Source organism: Amphibalanus amphitrite, unplaced genomic scaffold, assembly GCF_019059575.1.
Source record: "Amphibalanus amphitrite isolate SeventyFive unplaced genomic scaffold, NRLGWU_Aamphi_draft 000363F_arrow, whole genome shotgun sequence".
NCBI classification, from domain to species: domain Eukaryota; kingdom Metazoa; phylum Arthropoda; class Thecostraca; order Balanomorpha; family Balanidae; genus Amphibalanus; species Amphibalanus amphitrite.
Window position 1 is genome coordinate 21,220 of NW_024881857.1, and position 22,415 is coordinate 43,634.

At 49.0% G+C, this 22,415-nt stretch overlaps 2 protein-coding genes across 2 annotated transcripts; one reads left to right on the forward strand and one right to left on the reverse strand.

Moving 5' to 3' along the window:
* Positions 1-1,255: 1,255 nt before the first annotated feature.
* Positions 1,256-8,119, reverse strand: LOC122389578 (phenazine biosynthesis-like domain-containing protein 1). The gene is made up of 4 exons (XM_043381736.1): positions 8,023-8,119; positions 4,262-4,585; positions 3,618-3,878; positions 1,256-2,242 (listed from the first exon to the last, which is right to left on the reverse strand). The coding sequence occupies exons 2-4, from the start codon at positions 4,547-4,549 to the stop codon at positions 1,919-1,921; spliced, it is 873 nt and encodes a 290-aa protein (XP_043237671.1). The 5' UTR covers positions 4,550-4,585; positions 8,023-8,119; the 3' UTR covers positions 1,256-1,918.
* Positions 8,120-14,373: 6,254 nt separating this feature from the next.
* LOC122389579 (glycine N-methyltransferase-like) lies at positions 14,374-20,041 on the forward strand. Its single transcript, XM_043381737.1, has 6 exons — positions 14,374-15,031; positions 15,429-15,556; positions 15,888-16,017; positions 16,886-17,006; positions 18,137-18,300; positions 18,610-20,041. The coding sequence occupies exons 1-6, from the start codon at positions 14,868-14,870 to the stop codon at positions 18,839-18,841; spliced, it is 939 nt and encodes a 312-aa protein (XP_043237672.1). The 5' UTR covers positions 14,374-14,867; the 3' UTR covers positions 18,842-20,041.
* The last annotated feature ends 2,374 nt before the right edge of the window (positions 20,042-22,415 follow it).

Genomic DNA, 22,415 nt, shown 5'->3' on the forward strand with positions numbered 1-22,415 from the left:
TCAAAACAAGTTTCCTATCTTTCTTCCCCCATTTCTCTCAGCTTATTGATTTTATGAGGCAATGGTATGCACCATAAATTCTGTGAAAATAGTTTGATCATTTTCATGCATTCTTAAAAAATCGAGTTCCCAACCCCATTGCCTTCAACATTATGCGGTTTAATCCAAAAAGCTTTTACCGCACGCTCGCGCTAATGCTAAAGGCATACTTCGGCATATGCTAAAACTTAGTACCGACGGGGGGGGCGGATGACCGCCCCCCCCCTGAGATCTCGAGAACGAAGCAAGATAGCGACAAGCGGTAAACGGCATCGGATACGCACGGTCAAGATCTACAATTTTTACTAAGGTCATTTTCAGGTCAGGTCAAAGATGACGTCACAGGGGTCGAAAAAGTCAAAATGGCGGCGCTAAATATGGAGAGTTTTTCTCGAATAACTTTCGAATTAGTCAAGATAGGAACAAACTAAGGGCATCATCGTGATCCTCTCGTCAATCCGCATCGAATGATATATATGTTGACCTCGAAAGGTCAAGGTCAAAGGTTGACCTCAGGTCACGTGACCTCGAGGTCATCATGTATAGCATTCGATGCGTTTTGACGAGCTGAACACAATGAGACCATCCACGCGTCTGTATCTTGTTCCTGTACGGAGTTATTGGCCAAAAACCTTTGGTGACCTTTGATGACGTCACATGACCTCACAGCTGCCCAACAGCAAAACAGACCTCAAGGTAGTGAAGGTTGATCGTATATGAAGTCATGTATGGTATATGGGGCCATTCCGACCCGTTTTAGTGGTAAAAACAGGGAGTTGATTTTTCCCCCATTGACTTATAATGGGGAGGTCGCGAAATTGACCTGACCTTAGGTCACCGATATCAAAATTCCGAGATATACAAATTGTAGCTACTAATGACCTAATAACATCCTGCGACTTTCAAAGGCCTCCGACATCTACTGTAGCTCTGGCACGGTGACAAAGTTGCAAAAAAGTGACTTGAGGTTGGGTCATTCAAAGTCACCTGGTGACCTGACCTTGAAAGGTAGGAGGTTCAAACTTGCACACCATGTGTAAAATTGATAAGGGAATAGTCATACCAAATTTCGCGGCGCTACGCGCCGCGGTTTTCCCGCTATTCGCGAAAAACCTCAGGGGGCGGATATCCACCCCCCCCCCCGTCGGTGCGCGGGTTAATATCAGTATGCAAATGCTTTTGGTTCAACGCGAATGGTAAATAGGGCGGCACGCTCCTCAGCACTCACAGCAGTTTTATTGAATGTTCTTTCGACATGGTTGAACATTTGACAAATAAAACGACACTCAAAAATAGCAGCAGGCAAAATATCAGTGGCGCACCAGTTCACTATTTTTGTCGGTAGAGCGTGAGAGCCAACAGTGACACCGCACGGAGTAAGGTGAACGGGGTTTAAACGACGGATAGACAGAGACAGATAACAGAGACCAGCTCGTGCATAACGCGCAGGACAGGGTTTATTTCGCGCTGTGTATGTAGTCGACTACAGAATGATGTTCCACTCCTCAGAAGCTATCAGTTGACCGGAGCGTTAAGTTGTGCCGTTCATCACGCAATTAAGCGTGTCGATTGTGAACATTGGGACAAAGCTATAATTTGTGAACTCAGCCCGTGTGATGCGGCGCAGCTTACCACTCCAGGCAAATAATTGCCTGTGAAAAGTGGAACATCATTCTGTAGTCGACTATACCGGCGGTTCTACATGCGCATACCAAGGCTTTTTGCATCTGTAATGTCGAGGAAAAGCTCAATTTCTTTTACTTATCTAATTGACATCCAATATCTATGCACTAGGCACCTGCATATTTAGTGCGAAACCCCAGGAAATTCCCCACATATATTTAGCACCGCCCAGCTTTCCGTCATCACATTCACCACGCTAGGGGATCCTCAGCTTTCCCTGGAGGACGACGACGGCCTCTCCGTAGACGAGGACCCGCTGGCGGTCCCAGTCGACGGCCAGGCCCAGCTGGCCGGCCCTGGCCGAGCACTGGCGCGCCCACAGTCGCTCTGAGTCGAGCTGACGCGCCCAGTACGGCGCCAGCACCGTGTGTGCCGACCCCGTCACCGGGTCCTCGGGGATGCCAACCCACGGCGCGAAGTAGCGGCTCTGGAAGTCGAACTTGCCGCCGTCCTTCAGCGTGACGATGACGCCGCGTACCTCGCTGCCGTCGTGGAGCCGCGGCAGCTGGCCCACCTCCGGCTGAGGAGAACAGATCATAAGCAATAAAAATAAATAAATAAATAGTTACATTAATAAATACATAAATAGATAAATAAATAAATAAATAAATAAATAAATAAATAAACAAATAAATAAATAGAAATAAACAACTTGCATGCAACTAATCGACCTGTTTTTGAATGCTCATGCCTTGTTGTTTAATTGGACTTGAGGTTTAAGCATAAATGCGGCGACGATGACGTTATGAGCTACGAACGAACTAAGGCATCGTTGGTAAATACGTTAGTTTACCTGAGTATGATATGAGTCTTATCCTGAATAAAAGGGTTGGTTTCCATAGGGTGGTAAATTTTTTTCTCAGTGTACATGTAACTAGGTCACTCCCTGTAAGCCTGGCAAGTGGCAATCATTGCATTCCTTCCGCAATCGTGCTGCCTTGGTAACGGTAGGGCCTGACGGGCACAGTCCATCCAAAATTCAAACAAATCAGGTGTTATCGCGGGCATTCAGAACGTCCATAGCGTTAAGCATGAATGGAATGCTGCAATTGCAACATTTCGTTTTGCGCAACAGGCCATGGTATGCACATTGCTCAAGCCGCGGGCGCTAAATGACACATCGCGACCCTGCAAGCATTCATTCCTGAGGAAATAAGATACATTATTTGATAAACATAACCGATAAATTGGTGCAGTTTTCCAAAAACATATATATTCAAAGTGTGAACGCATTTGACACTAAGGAATGTGAGGCAAGACCTGCTGGCATCCGCTCTACACTACCTATGCATTACCATCCACAGTTCGCACCACATAATGCACATACCAGCCCAGCTTACGTCTTTAATCTTATTCGCACACACCTACCTATGTAAGCCTTTCTACCCTCTATAGTCATATCAACGATATTTGGCATCGGATAGCTAAATAAAACAACCTTGACCATCCCAGTTGGCGGTTTTGCAGCATCCAGCAGCTGCCGCCCTAAGCACTGGAATGTACAGGTCTCGCGGGTTTTAGCGGTAGGTTTTGCACCTAGAAAATTTAGTGTACTTCAGGCTATATCTTCGTCGTCTTAAGCTTTTAAGTGTTGAAGATGCGATCGACTTGTTGGGTAACAAGCCGGCCATGATCGTGTAAAATGGCTTCATCGCAGATCGATTAGTTTCTGAGATATAACCGGAAATGTAAAAGTGCAAAACCTACCGCTTAATTTCGCGAGACCTGTACGCCTTGTGACAACAATTTACCATCTCTGAACATTTCTCTGTGCAGCACGTCTTCATACCACACCGGGGCATGAAGACGTCTCTGTATCCCCTTTTCTCTCTGTCTCTGTATCTATCTGTCTCTCTGTCTCTGTCTCTCCCTCCTCTCCCTTTCTTTCTTCTCACCTTGAGCTCCTCCAGCTGCCGGACGGTGCAGCTGTCCTCCAGTCTCAGCAGCAGCTTCCCGGTCTCCTCCGACAGCTGGCTCTCGGCCACGGGCAGCTGCCCGCAGACAGCAGCGGCCAGCTGCGCGAACCGCTCGGCCGGCACCGGCTGCGGCGCGTTCAGCGGCAGCTCCAGCTCTATCCTGTCCTCGTCCCTGACGGCCGTCAGCCGCAGCTCCCAGCGCGTGACGAACGTCAGCTGCGGCTGCTTGTTACCCACCACCTGAGGACAGTTATACCGCCGATATATTATCACTGCACCGAGACCAGGCGATAGGTGTAACCAACCAACTGGGACGGGGCTTCTGGCAGTCCCCACAATTTGGGTGCATGTGACTAGAAGGCATTTTGTTTACCTCATGACTGTTATTTCTGGACTTCTTTGGGCTCGAAAAGACTAAAAATAATTCAGGGGTCTTTTACACTCTCTCGTGATGAAGGTTGGGGCAAATTGGACGGCCATTCGTAGCACTCTACAATCGGCATTCGCTAAAACGAAATAAAACATAGTCAAGTGATTTCACGCCTCCATCAATCCACTCCCCTTCCCTCAAGGATCATAGGTCACTACTGGAGGACGTTCCGGTCCCGGTCAAAGAACTGTACCTTGAAGAGGACGGCGGCGGCCGCCATGGTGCCGTGTCCACAGAGCTTCACCTCGGTGGTGGGCGTGAACCAGCGCAGGCGGAACGTGTCGGCCGTGTCAAACTGGTCTCCCTCGGAGAGGCGCGTCACAAACGCCGTCTCCGAGTGGTTCATCTGGGCGGCGATCCCCTGCAGGAGGACGTCCGGCGGCGACGGGTCCTCCAGCAGGCAGACGGACGCCGGGTTGCCGGCGAACGGCTCCGCCGTGAACGCGTTCACCGTGAACACCTCGATGGAGCCGCCCTCCATGGCGCACAGTGGGGACAGAATCGGCGGCGGCAGCAGCTGCAAGATTAACGAAAAGAACGGTATTGGTTGGAAGCTATTAGGTAACGGAATCTCGCAGGAAACACAATCTGACCTTGAAGACACTCGAGAATGTCAGCAAAAGCCGGGCCGCGGCTTCAATAGCGTCAGGGTTAAACGGTTCTTTGAAAATCTCGAGGCTTGCCGCTTATCTCAATGAAGGATATCGTCCAATACTGATAAGCGACATCCACATGGACTCAAGGCCCTATATACCAGGTAGGGTCGTCCGGCGATTCTACCTGATCGTGACGTCAGCTCATGACGTCATCTGGGGGCAAGTCTTGAAGTCCCGTTTAAGTCCTATGCAAATGGGCGATTTTTGAAGCGCTGTAGAACAAACTCTGCTTAAGCTAGCACAAAACTAAGTGCATCATCGGAAAGCCGAGACATTTTTCTTCAAATTATCTAAGAAGCGTTTTTCACTAAACCGATCCTAGGTCAACTAGGTAAACCTAGATCCTAGGTTTCTCTAAACCTTCGTGTGACGTCATCTGTGCACTTGGACACACAGGGAGATAGGGGACGACATGGGCCTGCCAGCGATGATCTGCCACTGAAAACCGACTCAGGATACATGACCACCGACCTCAGCTGGATGGAGCACTTTGCAAACACGCAAATCCATCACCGTAATATGTAGTTTGTGCAGCTGACATTGATCTTAACTACCTATTACAGTGAATTACACGCTCGAGGCCGTACTATTCGTCTGCAGCTGCGGAATAGGAACGTTACGTTCCTATATGAATGCAGTGAGAGGACGCACTCAACGCAGTACACCGCCTTCTCATCTGCATTCATCGAATCCAGCCTCTCGACGTAGTTTTCTCGGGTCCATGGAGACTGCGTAATGCGTAAGCGATTAATGCCACCAATGGATGACATGTCAACCGGGCCGCACTATCACACTACACGTTGGATTGTCCTACGGGCTACGGACTAAGCATAGGATAGGAATAGGGAACAGTATTAGTAGGTTTACTATACTGTTACCTATACGTTACCTATACGGTTACCTATACCTATATACCTATTAGGGTGGTCCTTATTTCCATACAAAATTTTAATTTGTATTTTTTCGCGTTTGCGCCCCCTGAAATGATGCCATTTGTCTAGAAACGTGGAAAAAGAGCAAAAAGAGCGAAATCGGCGGATGCTTTTTGGTGGCTCAATGCATATTAACCCTCGTATGTGTAGGGGGTCGGATGGACCCCCATGGGTTTTCGCGAATAACTCACGGAAAAGCGGCCGATCACGACGAAACTTTCAGTGCCCTCGAGTTGATTAATTTTATACTTACTCTGAAAATTTCATGACCCTGACCCAAATGACCTTTGACCTGTGACCTATCTTTCGAGACCATGTTTGGCCGGAGTCGCGATTCAGCGTATGTCAGCTCTCATTATCCGCGCGTTTCTAGTCTTTTTGCGATTATAAACGTCCAAACATGTGAAATGATGTTCGTCCCATGCATTACGGTGGGTGTCAAGGTCACCTGAACGTCAGGTCAGGTCATTGACCTATGATGACCTCGTGTCACTTTTCCGAGTTATACATGTTTCTAGGGCAGTTTTTCGGACTGATTTCGAATTTAGCATCCATTTGAACATTTACGAAGTAGTTTTAGTGCCTTTGTAACGTGTTACGACGCGATCAGTGGTAGTTGAGACCTACTATGGGTAGCCGGCAGGACGCGTAATGGTTGACCTGACCTGACCTGACCCGACCTGGTCTAAATGCATGAAGACATCATATGTGATCAAAACTAGCATGAAATTCGTGATCAGCACCCCAAAAAAACATGATAGCTTCGCTGTACGAAGCTCTTGTAGGTCCCGATTTTCCTGACCATTGGGTCATTGACCTGACCGGGAAGGTCAACCAATGACCTAGGACCTTAAATTGGATATCATCGGCTTCCGCTCGTCACGGGCAACACGCTCGTTTTTTTTTTTGCGCAAAGCTCTAGCGCGATCTGGAGCCAAACGGCAGAGGGGTCCAACCGACCCCCCTCCCCACCCACACACACACACACGTCAGACGTTAGACGTAAGCGGAAAGTTGCGGCGTGATGACCGTGGTTCGACCACGCTTTCGGGATGACAGAGTGCCTGTACCCATGCTGGGGCCAGGTCTCACGGCTCCGCGAAGTGGTGACGATTCGGAGCTACTCGAGGTTATGCTTTCCAGCTCCACTTGGTCGGCTGCCGCCCGCGCCTACTCCGACGCCTTGCTCCTCCTCCTCTCTTCGGCGTCATCCCTCCTCCTCTTCCTCTTTTCTTGGGAATGGAGCGCCATGCCTGCCTCTGTCATTCTATCCCGTCTCTCTGGCTCACGTTGGGCGAGAAGGAAGGCGCTATTTTGAACGCTCACCCCTTGTGCTGAGTGGGAATCCTAGCCCTGGCCCAGAACTCCTCTACTTTCTCTAACGTCCGGTTGGCCGCTTCCCGGACCGTTTCCTAGAGGATGTGGTGGCGGTGGAGGAAGTAGGCGAGAGATTGGCCGCGGGATGGGAGATTGCATAGGCGGTGGGGGGAGGGGGGGGGTTCACCGGAGCACCGTACCCCCTTTAATTTTATCATTTTAACATAAGCGCTATGGGCGTTGCAGAGAAAGAATGGGACCAAAAGTCGGCAGTGCCCCCCCCCCCCCCCTAATTGAAGGTGTTCCGCCGCTACTGGGAACTTGGAGCCAAGGGGTTCATCACTGGGGGACACCATTTACCCAGAAGTTTGCGTGACAATCGTTACACCTGAGGAAGAGGGAACGAACATTGATCGACGAAACGGACATTGAGCCAACATGGACGAACGAACGAGTGTTGAGCTACCAGTAAATAATGAAGTAGGGATCTGAAATTTTGACAGACATGTTTTTTCGTTAAACGGCACCGATTGAAGGGGCGCAAGATATCCAAATACGATTTTCGAAAATAAGGACCACCCTAATACCTATATATACGTTACCTATACGGTTACCTATACGTTTCTAAATATGTACGCATTACACTATACCATACTATATTAACTACATCTCTAGGCCTCGAAGCTCATTGCGGCGGCTGCACAGATGCCCTTTTTAATTTCAAGTTAATTATGTTCAAATTCAAGCATTCGTGATTGTTTGACGTTCATAGAAATGCACATGACTGACATGAGCTGATATCACCCGCGACCAGGAAGTGATCTTCAGCATGTACATTGTACATACATGCCTATAATACATGATAGCCAATGAAATTGCAGGGGATACGAGTGCATGACTCAATAAAGAGTACGAGTAAAATCGCATTATAAACGGATTTTCTATTGCACGTAGCATTGCGATTTGTTCCTGATTACGTATTTTGCTCATTTATCCCCGGCAAGTGAATTTGGCCTGGTTACAGACAGCAATACTGCCTTGTGACTGACCTTCAGATAGTCCCGCGACTGGTGGCTGCGCTCCGACAGTGCGGGTGTCTACAGATTGCGGAGAGGACCGCTGGAGGCCAGGACCCGTGCGACAGTGTCGTCTGGTCGGGACAGATCCCCCGACTTTGAGGGCGTCTGGCAGTGACAGCGGCCAGCGGCGGATCCAGATCGGGGAACCCGGGAGACGGGTCCTCCCCTCAAATACACAGCCACACAGGCCAGATCGGTCGGTGGTCAGATTCCGCGGCTGGTGGCATGGTTTTGCAGCCCCTGTGATGCAGCTGATACAGGCGAGATGGCGTCCTGAATTCAAGAATGCGGCTGCCGCCGAATGACGCGTTACGGCGTGTGACGAGTGACGCGTTAGACATCTTGGAGTGTTAATTAACATATGAACAGGGGACGACGAAATTTTCCACGCTGTGCCTCACCAGACATAGATAAACTTCACTACATAAACATAACTCCGGAACTTTAAGATGTATGTCCACCTGTTTAAAGGTGAGGAACATTTAATCTTTGGTGGCTTGTGTTACCTAGTGGATAACTGTTTTACTAATTGTGTCGTAATAATTGTTGACCAATGATCACCATTCAAATGCCTTTTTTTGTGAAAATCCGCGAGAGAAATTATCTCGGATCATTGACCTATCATAATTCATAATTGATAAGTACCTATAGGTCAATATATATTATATAGGTCATTTACCTATATGTATATAGGCCAATGTCTGGGATATATTTGAGTATAGACATTTGATAATGTCTATTGTCTATATAGGCTTCGGTCTTATTTAGTTTTTTTAGACTAAATTTGGTCTGATATCTGAAGTCTGGTAAGACATTTGTGAGTCATTATTGGCATTATCAGTTTTTTCCTCTCCATAGTGTCAGAGCTGTCTCAATTTTGAAATGTCAATCGACATACTAGCCCAGCGAACTCTTTTATCACAAACACTGACAAAACGTAATCTTGGTACAGATAAAAGGTTTAAGTGTGTAATGAAATATGCAGTGACAGAGAAACTAGCAGTGCCGCGCTACCTCAATAGTCCATTTTCACTTCAAGCTGACCCGAGTACCTAAGCAATAAACGAGCTGCCGCGCTAATGGATAATCGATGGTCTTTGTTTTGGGATCCACAATCCAGCATCAATCTTCGCGACAATGGTCAATGATGGATGAGAAGCGAACAAACAACTTCAGGTGTGTTACCCAAGTCGGAAGTGTGCGTGATTGATTTAACATTTCAGTTCAGTTTAGGACTTTATTTTGATTACGCAGCGAACGAAGCGAGCGGAGTCTTACGTAGAATAATGGAAATTTCTGAGTATGAGCGGCCGGCCGTGGTTACGCTTTTGCGACGCTTATTCTTAGCAACCACTTGACCGATTTACATGCGGTAATTTTTGTAGGGTAGCTTCATTCCTTCTACCAAGTATTGGACTATTCCCGATGCATGTGGGTGACCCCTTATGCACGTGCCACGTGCAAAACGAAGAGGTGTCAGTTTTGTAACAATTGCAATATCTCGGTAACTTCTGGGCCGATTACGCTAAAACTTGGCATGTATGTAGGCACCCATTAGGCAATGCATTTGCATGTGCCACAGTTGGGGTGCTGCTGCACTTGCGCACGTGCAGGGGTCGATTCCAGATCTCGAGAACGGCTGGACCAATTGCGCTCAAATTTGGTACGCGGTTAGGACCGGTTAGTAGGGTGTCGTGCAAAAGTCAGTTGGAACCCATTTTGCTCGTGCGCACGTGCAGGGTGCCGCTTCCAGATCTCGAGAACGGCTGGGCCGATTGTGCTCAAATTTGGCACATCGCTAGAGACCGGTTAGTAGGGTGCCGTGCACAAGACAGTTGTAGATACCCCCTCGCGATTTCGCACGTGCGAGGCCCACCCTCTCGCTCGCTCCGTTGGTCGCCCCAAAAGGCGTTATGCTGGTATTATTTAAAAATTTGGATCATTTATGAAAAGTACAGTTCATTTTTCTACTGGTCCAAAACATTTATTTATCTGCTTTGTTTTTGTTTTGTTGGGTTAGGCCCTTTCGGTCGACAAGACCATTGCAGAGCTGGAAGGATGATAGGAATTAGGGGGAGACATTGGTCTGGGCAGGCACCCTAGTGAGTCGCCGGGGCTGAGCCCGTCCAGAGGACAGGCCACCCAGCCCCAAGGCACTCACTGCACCCGGCTATTTATCTGCTTTTCCCTGAAGTAATTCATTGAAAAATAAGTTAACAGGTGAGTGAGTACTCATGCCAAATTTGCTCCCTTACCATGGCAACCTGAGGTTGTTTGGTAACCGCGACCTTTCCTCAGAGCTGCGGTTACTAAATTCATTTAATCGCCGCTTTTTTGTCGGAAGCGTTTTACCCGGTTTACATAGCCTTGCACGCCTTGCGCTGGACCTTCATTCTTGGCAACAGCTGTGACGCCTGCCGATCAGTTCTAGAACTAGTAGTTTTGTGACCCGTCGCCAGTCGCGCAGGCCCAGCTGCTTGGGTGACGCATGTGTGAAGCTCGCTCTGATTTCGCCCACAATTCACATCCCGTTGTTCATAAAGACTATACGTGTACGCCGTACGGTGTAGCCAGATAATATCTATAAGAATCTTGACCGAACACCATGGCATGCCATGGGCAAAATAAATGCGTACGTTGATAATCATGGAGTTTTAACCTTCGCCCCAGTGGGGGGGGGCCGGGGGGGGCATATGTTATGTATTGCACCCTGTCGCGTTTTTTGCGTGTGAATAAAAAACCGCGGCGCGTAGCGCTGCGCTGCTTGGGATGGCTTTTTGTACATCAATTTTGGACAATGTGTGAAATTTTTTACCCCAGGTCATGTCAGGTCAGGTCACCAGGTCAAGTTAAAGAAAACAGTTCACTTTCCTGAAATTAGTATTTTGCTATTGATTTATGATTTTTTATGCTCAAAATGATCATGAAAGTAAAACCTTTTTGTAAAAACAATTATTTTCTATATTTTAATATAGGACGAACTATATTCTATGTAAAATAATGTTTGAGGCGGAGCTTATTACGCGTTGACCAATCATATCGCGTAATTCAAACCTACGCATACTGCATTGGCTGTAAGCAGCATGCTGATTGGCTGACGATGACGTGGCTGCATTCCTGTGCAAGGCACGCATTCCTCTGCAAGGCACTCTTTTCGGAACGAGAAATTGAATATCTTCGTCTAGGGTGATCGTTGAGCCGTAAAAGCTCTTGATTTGTGCTAGTCTCAGCTCAAGCTACGAAACTGCTATTCCAGTTCAAAACCCCATGTTAAAAGTGAACTATTTCCTTTAACTGACCAAGCCTAAAAAAGTTTGCAATCATGTCCAGCCTGCATGGTGTTTCGGTGTAGCTATGACGAGCATTCTTATTTTTTCTGAGGTGAGGTCACTTGGCGTGACCTGGTGACCTGACCTAAGGCGACCTTGGTCTGAAATTTTTACAACATGTGCGGAAAAGATGCACGAACAGGTGTGCCAAAAACCGCAGGGGGTGTTCAAACACCCCCCCCCCCGGCCCGGCGCGGGATAGAATAGAAACCGATTCTAGCCTCTACGCAGGCTGCCACTCTAACCTTCCTCTCCCCACTTTACGACACAACTCACGTGCCTCATATCTCGCCTGGAGCGTGTCGTAGGGCACGCTCGCGAGTAACTGGGCGGAGTAAATGGTCACCGATACAGAGGCGGAACTAGTTGCCCTCCCGCTCGCCGAGCGACCTACCGCTAAAACCCGCGGGACCTGTACATACATACCGAAACGGCATAACCCAACAAATAAAGACTTCGCCTATGAGCTTCTCTGACCTGTTTATTGAGCACACGCACTGCTCGCAATGAATTCGTGGCTACATATTACTCTCTCTCTCTCTCTCTCTCTCTCTCTCTCTCTCTCTCTCTCTCTCTCTCTCTCTCTCTCTCTCTCTCTCTCTCTCTCTCTCTCTCTCTCTCTCTCTCTCTCTCTCTCTCTCTCTCTCTCTCTCTCTCTCTCTCTCTCTCTCTCTCTCTCTCTCTCTCTCTCTCTCTCTTTCTCTCTGTCGACTTTCGTCACTCCTCGTATAAATAAAACGATCAGGATATTGCCAACGAGTACTGACAATGCGCACAAGAATGAGTGGACACACATACGGACACAAATCACCATGGGCATCCTCCCTAAGCTCAGAGGAGGTCCTCCATGTGTTCAGAGTCAGGGTATATTGAGTGAAAGCTCAGAGTAGCTCCTCTCTGATCCAATAGAGCACGGTGCCGGACCGCGTCGACTCTGGGTGGATCCAGGGACTGTGGTCGAAGCCGCCAGAGCCGTGGAACGTCACCATGGTGCCCCACCAGCTGGAACCGGGCGAGGCGGACGTCGTCAGAACGGCAGGCTGTCCACCGGCGGTGTTCACCCACGGCATGCGCCGCTCGATGCCGTTGTCGTGGTAGTTCCATCCGTTGAACTTCCTGACGACGGCGACATCCGTCTGCGACGGTGACTCGTGGACGAAGCTGTAGCTGCGCGGGGCGAGCCAGACGCCGCCCCACTGCTGGCGGCCCCTCTCCGCCTGCGTCTCGATCCTGTAGGCGAACCTCCTCCCGGTGCCCAGATCACGGATGGTGTCAGCGTAGTGCAGGATGGAATAGTTTTCGGTGAGTGACGGCGAGCTGTGGTTCCGACTCAGGACGCTGAGGACGTCCCAGCCGGCCCTGGAGACGGCCGTCAGCAGCAGCGTCCAGCCGCCGCCGTCGTGGCTGAAGTCGCAGTAGACCGGCACCGGCATCCCGGTGAACCAGTAGACGCCGTCCTGAGGTGCGCCGCCCTGGTCCCGCAGCTGCAGACAGGAGCGGGCGCAGGCGAGCACCTCCGGTCGCTGGTGGGGCGCTTGGTCCGCAGGCAGCGGGGTAGGGGCCTTAGAACACGTTAGCTCCGGCTCCGGCTCCTGATGCGACGCTGACTCCTGCTCCAGCTCCGAGCTTAACTCCGGCGGCTGGACTGCTTGCCGTTCCTGCAGCAGGCTGAGCTTAACCTCAGCTAGGTCTCGCTCAAGTGCATCTATTCTGGTCTGCAGTTGACTGGAGTCTGACAGGAACGGCGGCCGCCAGTGATCCAGAGCGTTGGAGACGGCCCTCTCCATTGCCAGTGAGAGCTCTCGGGTCAGCTGGGCCAGAGGTGAGGCGCCGTGGGAAGTTTCATGGTCCGCTGAGGACATAGTTGTACCCCAGGTCAGAGACAATGTCAAACTGAGGTAAAGCGGTGGAAGCCGCATTGTGCCTCAGATGCAGTAATAGCTGCCGGTGCTCCGTCTTCTGATGCCAACGTCCTTCCTTTGACCCACTCCCACTGTACCGGCTTTTCTGGGTCTGATTTTTCCGCGACTTCTTGACAGATAGCTTGTGGCAGCGTTCAGTTTAAGGGCAGCGGTTAAGATAGAAAGGTCTTGTGCACCATTGAACGCTGTTCAACTCGGCGTGGAGTGCTGTTATAGCATGAGCTCCGGCTCAACTGGTGAAGAGCCCCAGACACTCACCGTTTATAGGTCATTGATCTAGCAATGACAGAGGCCTTCTGGTTCATATCACTTCAGCGACGTCATGTAGGGATGGGTTTTACCACTATACAACTGTGTTCTTGCTGAAGGCGGATTGAACCGGTAATACCAGACATAGCCAGTATCGGAATGACAAGGACCACACATGACCGATATGTAAACTGAATAATCAAAAGCACACTGCACAGGTCCGGGATCAGAGAGGTCATGGGGCGGCAGGCTAAGGGCAAGCGGGGCCAGTTTCTGTTTCAGCAGCTGCTGGCTTTCAGAGAATGAACAGAAGTAGGTATATTTCATTATTTCACTTGCAGGAAGTTGATAACTTTCTGAGATTTAATATAGCCTATAGGCAGTAGGCAACTCGACTTATCGGTCAGACGTCTATAAATGTTGTGATAATTGATGAGCGACTTCGAAACCCCAATTGAAATTTAATGATTCGATAACCTTACCTCAAAGTCACACTGAAAAGTTACCATTTCCGCTGCTTCGGTCGTTACTGTTTGCATCATTTGTGTAGTTCACTTCCTTACAGTTTTTAATAGCGAGATTGGTAAATCAAGTTTGCTTTAAGGTTTCGAAATGTTCCATTGCTCGATGCGAGTTGCAAGAATGACTTGCATTTATTGCTAGCATTTGCAGTGTCAAATAAACACCACGTAGGTATATTGTATATTAAAATACCGCTGACACCTGGCACGAAGTGAGGTTACGTAACGAGACGCCATGTGACCCACTGCTCCACTTTCCCATCCAGGCCTCATATAATGCAATGATACCTGAAGCGTTTCATTCGGGTAGCTTTTTAGTTTGATAAAAACACAGTAGCCGTCCGTCTGATCATGTGAGTCATCCCGGCACTATCTGTGCACCTAATTCCAGGCGAGATATGAGGCACGCCAGAGTTGTATCTGTGGCCGACCGGACACTCCCCTTCGAAATTGGAACCGAGACGAGTGTCCTCGATTCCCGAGCGATGACATCGTCATCACAGAATAAACACTGACGGGAGGGCCGCGTGTGACCCCGCGCTCTGATTGGCCGCAGGCTCGGCCTCGCGCACACGCCCCCTCCGGTGCCCTCGACACAGGACAGGCTGCGCCGCGCTGATGACAGACACAGTCGAACTGAAGTCAGAGAGCGACGTGTCGGTAGCAGTGGCACAGCTCGGGAACCGTGAGCAGAGAGAAGCAGGTCCAGCGGCTGTCGGCGGATCGGGACAGAGAGGCATCGCGGAGGAATTGGCGGATCTAATTGGATCGCGGCGCACACAGCAGCGGTAACCATGGTCCTCGAGCTGGATCAGTACGCGGACGGCAAGGCGGCTCGGCTCTGGAGCCTCTACATCGGCGACCAGGCCCAGAGAACCAAGAACTACAAACAGTTCCTGAAGGGCATCCTCAACAGCTACAACTGCGAGACGGTGCTGGATGTCGCCTGCGGCACCGGGTAAGGCTGCAGTGCTCACTGCCAGATCCTGAAAGGCGGTCTTGGACGCTGGGGGGGGGGGGGCATACCCTCAAAAAAGTTTCCCTAAATTCCAGAAACTAATCGGATTTCGATTCCTTACGCACTGCTGTGCAGTTTACATAAATCAAACTTTTCCAAACGAAAGCTTAGTTTTCGTTTCATTCTCGAAAACCGAAAATTTTCGTCGATTTTGGGCGCTCCCGGGGGCGAATGCCCCCACCCCTCTTGACCCAGCAGTGGCAGTGTTGGCGTAGTTGTGTAAAAAATGCATTCTTGAAAAGAGTTTACCTGTTTGTCCTTGATTATGCAGATATTTACTTTCAATGGGGAGCAGTCACGAACAAAATTGTGACCACGTCCCCCGTGTGCCGAACAGGATCGACTCTGTGATGCTGATCGAGGAGGGGTTCAGCGTCACCTCGTGTGATTTCTCCGACAAAATGCTCAAGAGTGCCTGGAGCACCCGCTGGAGCCGCCGCAAGGAGCCGGCCTTCGACAACTGGGGTAAATGTTGCATTAATTAGTGATCAAATAGGACTCAAATCAAATAGTTATCAAATCAAATACCTAGTTATAGGGAAAGCTGCCTCCCCGGGAGTGGTCCCAGGAAATGGTTAAGAAGTGGTCAGGAGCTCGAGAAAATAATCAAGCTTGGTTAATCTATCTTTAATTTTACGAAATGTTAACGGCTTGAGAGTGTGAAGTGTGGTAACAGTTACCCCCCCCCCCTCCAAAAAACTATTGTTGCACCGCGGTTGTGGCGGCCCTTGTCCGGTCCTTCCGGTGCTGGCCGGGTGCATAGCTGACAGTGCACTATGACTCTTCACCTCCGCAGACATCTACGAGGCCAACTGGCTGACGCTGACCAGTGACCTGGGCACCGAGCGGCAGTACGACGCGGTCATCTGTCTGGGTAACTCGTTCGCCCACCTGCCCGACCTCACCGGCAACCAGGACAGCCACCGGTGAGTCACAGGACACGTGACCCCGTCAGTCAGCAGTTAATGCACCACGTGATACCGTCGTCCGCAGTGGGGTAGCCACACGACCCAGTTAATCAGTAGTGGATACACCACCTGACCCCTCTAGTCGCCGGCGGTTGTATTTGTATCCATGTGCACATGTCCTGGAAAAACACCGATGGTTGTGCTATTGTGCAACTATCGATAGCGACTAGCGAGCTTTGCTCTTTGACGTATGAGAGTACCACGTGGCAGACACTGCGTAGGTTTACATACCACGTGATAAGTGGCCGCTGCCGAGTGACCACTGACCCGGAGTCCCGGACAGCCTTAGGGGCTGCGCAACTGATGCTTGTATAAATATTATGATAAGATTGCAGTAGTCAAGATGACTAGCATTTCTACAAAGAGCCTCTGGAACGTTTCCGGGCTGTTCACATTTCAGCGCAGTCCTTGAAAGTACAGATAAGAATGTATAACAGACAATGTTCATTAGTCGTTGCAACTGGTCTTTGGAGTTAGCGAATTACTTTCCTAAAAATGTGTTGTAGTGTTTGAAGAGTATTACAGCGCAATCATTAGAATGTACAATAGAATGTACAATAGAATGTAGAATGTACGTACCTACAAACGTGCGAAACCACCGAATGACCCTAAAGCCACAGTACATTCATAATTCATTAGGTACGTGTTAGTTGTTACAATTCATAAGTCGGTTAGACCTACATTTTCCGCATAATTTCCCCGAATAGCAACCGAACGTCGAATAACTTTACACCTCAATTTCATATCATTATCTTCCGCCAGTTAGGCCTCATCCCGAGAAAGTACCGCCGTACGGTGTTAACAAAGAAAGTTTGCTCATTTTCAGGCTCGCATTGAAGAACTTTGCCGACATGGTGAAGCCCGGAGGAATCCTATTGATCGACCATAGGAACTATGACAGCATCCTGGACAAAGGCCGCGCCCCCACGAGGAATATCTACTACAACGTAAGATCCGTCAAGCACGAGGCATAAGAGTTAATTAACCATGCAGCTTGCAAAGTCACACGAGCCCCTGGGAATCTCAGCATGCGGCTCGCTGCTTACCTACATGTTTTTCACTATGCGGGCAGCTGTCAGTAGGATTGGGACTTGGAATAAGTGTGTTGTGTACACGTGCAAGTTCCGCTACGATAAATCAAGAAGGGGACAGATAGACCATTTGTCTCTTTAGTGCCCTGACCATTTGTATTCAAAGTGTGATGGGTATCAATATCAAATTAGCATCATCTATAGACTGTGGCTCTACTGGCACTACTCATGCGCTCGCATCTCCTTCCCCAGATCCACACACTGTTAGGAGGGTTGGGTGTTTTACCACATGTAGTAAAACACCCAACCCTTCTAACAGTGTTCTATTACCTTCTTCCTGGTGTTCATTTAGAAGCGCGAGTAATTTAAGCGGGGAAGGGACTAAATTAACTTTCCTCAAGTGCTCAGATATGTACTGTGCAATTACACCGCTAACGGTGTTAATATTTTTTTGTGTGCATGACCATTTTCCTGTTGATGTAATTACCATCGTGTTAGAGAACACGACGACGAATGGACAAACTAACGCTGACGATGTTGAATTGTGAGTTGTGAATAAACATGATGATAACGAATGATACGACAATGACACACTTCCCTACGCAGCTATGGACGTATCCCCGTGACTCCGAATGACAGAATAACATCGGAACGCCCTAGTCTGGTGTCTGCCACTCCTCTAATGTTAATATATACATTGTGTGAGCTCCAAGGACACAGTGATGTAGTGTTTATTTCATGGCAGACACGTGCTAGATCGCAGGAGACCTATAACATTTAAATCCAGACGGCAATGCAAACTAGCATGATCATTCGCTGAATCATTGTGAGATGCATACTTTTCCATACACATTCTAACTCACATGCATGCCATGTATCAAATATATTATACTATACAAATATACTTATAAGTTCGTTTACTTACGTGTCTTTATGTCGTGTGCATGATACTGCATATGTAATGTGTGTTTTATATAATGGCCCAGAAACCCCTCGGCCCTCGTCTAATTCCGCATTCTCAGGGCATCAACATTGTCTGTCTACAGAGTCAGTACGTTTCCGACATCAAAACATCAGTCGTGTACCAAAACGGCTCCCCGGTGAAGATTATTCTGGACTACGTGATGTCTGATCCCAGCACTACAGAACAGAAATATGAGGACAACGACAGGCGGAAAAAGTCGCTCTTCTCCACCAATCCCTCGGACAAGTAAGATAACTGGGAGTCTGCGGAGAGGTAACGATATTGCAGTGGTCACGTTGCATGCGAGTGAAACTTGCAGAGAGAAGTCTTTGCATACCTACTCGTGTAGCATGCTTGGACTGAAAAGTTTAGAGACTGTAGAGCAATCTGTGTGAATTTAACAATTTTTCAACTGCGATTTTGAGTGGAATGATTTACGTACCTAATCGATTCCCTTGTGATTAAAATAAAACAAAGCGTGGACCTCTTGGGCGTGATTTTGTAGCTGATGGCCAAGTCATGATGGTTGATAAATGTTAACATTTTCTGTTGCAGCGAGTTCACGCTCAGCTACTACCCACACCGCCTGAGCAGCTTCCGCGCTCTGCTGGAGGAGGCGTTCGACCACCGCGCCACCATCACCACCCTGGGCGACTTCCAGCCGCTGGAACAGGCCCAGGACCCGGCCTTCTACATACACGTCGTGCGCAAACTGCCCACGGTAGAAGATTTGGGCGTCGAAGAAGTATGGCAGGCCACCTCCAGTTCCGGCGAGGAGTTCTTCTGAGGCAGGTGGCCAGATAGCTGAAGGAGAGTTGCGGCCATAAGGAGCCCCGCTGGGGGATCGGTCCAGATCCGGCCCAGTCCGTGAAGGACAGAAGCCACCGCTTCGGCCCCGACACCTTGGCCTTAACTCCTCGCGTCGGCCGGACGCACCAGACGCGCCGGCCGCACCGCCCGAGTTAAGGCCCTGCCTGCGGGCAGCGGGTGTCACAGCCACCACGGGAGGCCTTGGCCTTAACCCCCCGGGCACGCGCCGTGACCCAGGTTAAGGCCGTGTCGCTGAGACGCGGGCCTCCCACCCACCATCGCGCGCGCCGCGCCCGCCGCCACCCACCGGGGACGGCCGGGCCGGGCGCCACCAGATGCACCTTGACTTCCACTCCTCACCGCCGCGCGGCGGCCGGGTTCAAGTCCTCTCGGGTGCATCCGCCACAGTCGAGGCTCGCCTTGACGTCACCCCCGTGCGGCTCTGACCGCTGGGATGAAGTCCTCTCGGGCGAGCCGGCAATCCCTCTCGTATAGGCCGGGGCACGCTTTACGTTGGGTCAGATGCTGTCAGATTTCGGGTGCTCTCCTAATTCTGCTTCAACTCATGCTTTGTTCTCTAGTTCTAAGCTATCTCATCATCATTCGCCTAATCATACGCCACCCAACGCTTTTGTAGTGATTTATAGTCCGTTAATATTTTTTGCGTCGTTTCAAAGTTTCAACGAATGCATATGAGAAGGCTTACTTGACGTCAAGACGAAAAAATATTACCTGCATGCTGCATGCATAAGGCTGGGCGAGTGCATATGTTCAAAATATTTGTGAGTCATTTTGGCAATACCCATTCCGTTTGCCAGCATTACATCAAAGCGCAGATTACAGAAAGAGCAGCAATTGCTCCCCTTCGGCCTTGATACTTTGTTGAATCTCTACTTTATGCTTGTCTCATTTATATTTAGTTTTGATACGGTATGGGGCATGTGGCCTTTATATCAGGACATCGGGGTAGGACGCTACTTATTTGTGGCGGGTAATATGTTTTACTAAACAGGTGACAAAATCTGAAGGCGAGGTTCGTAAATCTGCCGCAAATGATTCGTCTAATATTTGGAGCAGCTGTCCTCACTCACTTCATCACATTGTCTGCTATCACACGCACTAACAATTCAACCTCGACATGGAACATGTGCTTGTGAAAATAAACGAGCTCATCCAAGCATTGTTTGTTTGCACTGATATGGCTGTCTATATGATGTGTCTATGGCTGGCACTTCTATAGAAGTCACCATCCATAAAAAATAATTCATTCTGATGCAGCTGTCTTCCCTCAGCAGTCGCCTTTCCACCTTAACCCTATTCCTGGCGGGCTCCGCCGGGACAAGAAACTGGCGGGGGGGGGCCGATTCGGCCCCCCCCCCCCTGAGATCTCGAGAACGAAGCAAGATAGCGACAAGCGGTAAACGGCATCGGATACGCACGGCCAAGATCTACAATTTTTACTAAGGTCATTTTCAGGTCAGGTCAAAGATGACGTCACAGGGGTCGAAAAAGTCAAAATGGCGGCGCTAGATATGGAGAGAGTTTTTCTCGAATAACTTTCGAATTAGTCAAGATAGGAACAAACTAAGGGCATCATCGTGATCCTCTCGTCAATCCGCATCGAATGATATATATGTTGACCTCGAAAGGTCAAGGTCAAAGGTTGACCTCAGGTCACGTGACCTCGAGGTCATCATGTATATCATTCGATGCGTCTTGACGAGCTGAACACAATGAGACCATCCACGCGTCTGTATCTTGTTCCTGTACGGAGTTATTGGCCAAAAACCTTTGGTGACCTTTGATGACGTCACATGACCTCACAGCTGCCCAACAGCAAAACAGACCTCAAGGTAGTGAAGGTTGATCGTATATGAAGTCATGTATGGTATATGGGGCCATTCCGACCCGTTTTAGTGGTAAAAACAGGGAGTTGATTTTTCCCCCATTGACTTATAATGGGGAGGTCGCGAAATTGACCTGACCTTAGGTCACCGATATCAAAATTCCGAGATATACAAATTGCACATACTGGTACCCTAACTAAACCCTGAAGAGAAGAAATTGATCGGTCAAAAACTCTAGCTCTGGCGTGATTGCAAACTTTTCTGAGGTAGGGTCACCAAACCGCCTCTGGTGACCTGACCTGAGGTCAGATCAACTCAAAATTTTCAGACATGTTGCGTAGAAGGCTTTTAGGAAAAGTCAGAAAATTTGAGCTTCCTAGCTCAACGCGTTTGGGAGAAATAACCAAAAAACCTCAAGGGGGGGGGCTCCTGAGGCCCCCCCCGCCAGGAATAGGGTTAATAATTTGATTTGATTTAAACTTAGTTTCAACTTTCAGGCATGATAAATTAGCGTCATCAGCTGTCAGCACTAAGCGCGATACGTCCCTCACATTTCCCGCGGCCTTCTTTGTCCGCACCTGGCCCTCACCATGGCCCGGACCAAGTGTTTCGGTGAACTGCACCTCGGCTACGTTACTGTCGTCTGTCATCCTGCAGCAGCCCAGCCGCGGCACTGGCTGGCTCGACACCGCTTGGTCGCACGTCACACATTGAACAGAATCACATTGAACAGAATCATTGACTGCAGAATCATGTTCCAGTCCAAACAAGCAAACTATCAGCCATCAGGTGACTGGAACACTGGGCTGTGCCTTTAATCGCGCAATTAAGCGTGTCTATGGTGAACAGGACCTCGAAGCGGCTGTCACTTTGACTTATGACAAGTGCCATGCGGCACAGTCTACCATTCCAGGCAACTGATTGCCCGTGAGGAATAAGAGGAAATCTATTCTGCATGTATAGTTAGGTAGTCACTAGTCAACTATGCAAGGCTGACAAATTATAAAGCCCTTAACGTTCGGTAGGCAAAATGAATGCTGTAACTTACTTAAGTGTAAATAATGTAAGATAAAACACCATAACCACCCACTGTTTGCTCAAGGGCGATAAAGATGAAATAAATAAGCTAAGCGTGTTAAATAATTCACCGCTTACACGTTATAGATAAACAGACGTTGAGCAGCGTGCAAAGTACAAAGATCATACCTATAAACGGCAACTGCAATGCCTCCAAAGCCCTCCATGGGATAGACCCTCGTATCAGAGCAAAGGAAATCATAGGGTGACCTATAGAGCATATCGTAATCGATATCGTAAGATTGTCGCGACTCGCGTCCTCAAAAGAAGAAAATTCGCAGCGCGAAGGACCCAAAACTTATGAAAACCATTGACAGAACGACACCATTGTCCACTATGGAAACCTACCAACAAAATAATCTCTCTCTCTCTCTCTCTCTCTCTCTCTCTCTCTCTCTCTCTCTCTCTCTCTCTCTCTCTCTCTCTCTCTCTCTCTCTCTCTCTCTCTCTCTCTCTCTCTCTCTCTCTCTCTCTCTCTCTCTCTCTCTCTCTCTCTCTCTCTCTCTCTCTCTCTCTTCTCTTCTCTCTTCCTTCTCCTCTCTCTAGACTATGTTTCTCTCATAGACAAACTCACAAATAGGTGCAGAGCCTACGAACGGGTACGCACAAACACAAATATTTCACGCA

Bases quoted from the DNA above. Each gene is read 5' to 3' on its own strand.
- LOC122389579 (XM_043381737.1), top strand. From the start codon at position 14,868: ATGGTCCTCGAGCTGGATCAGTACGCGGACGGCAAGGCGGCTCGGCTC. The intron at 15,557-15,887 runs GTAAATGTTGCA...TCACCTCCGCAG, and splicing joins GCCGGCCTTCGACAACTGGG to ACATCTACGAGGCCAACTGG. The intron at 16,018-16,885 runs GTGAGTCACAGG...GCTCATTTTCAG, and splicing joins GGCAACCAGGACAGCCACCG to GCTCGCATTGAAGAACTTTG.
- LOC122389578 (XM_043381736.1), bottom strand. From the start codon at position 4,549: ATGGAGGGCGGCTCCATCGAGGTGTTCACGGTGAACGCGTTCACGGCG. The intron at 3,879-4,261 runs GTACAGTTCTTT...AACTGTCCTCAG, and splicing joins CCGCCGCCGTCCTCTTCAAG to GTGGTGGGTAACAAGCAGCC. The intron at 2,243-3,617 runs GTGAGAAGAAAG...TGTTCTCCTCAG, and splicing joins GGCAGCTGGAGGAGCTCAAG to CCGGAGGTGGGCCAGCTGCC.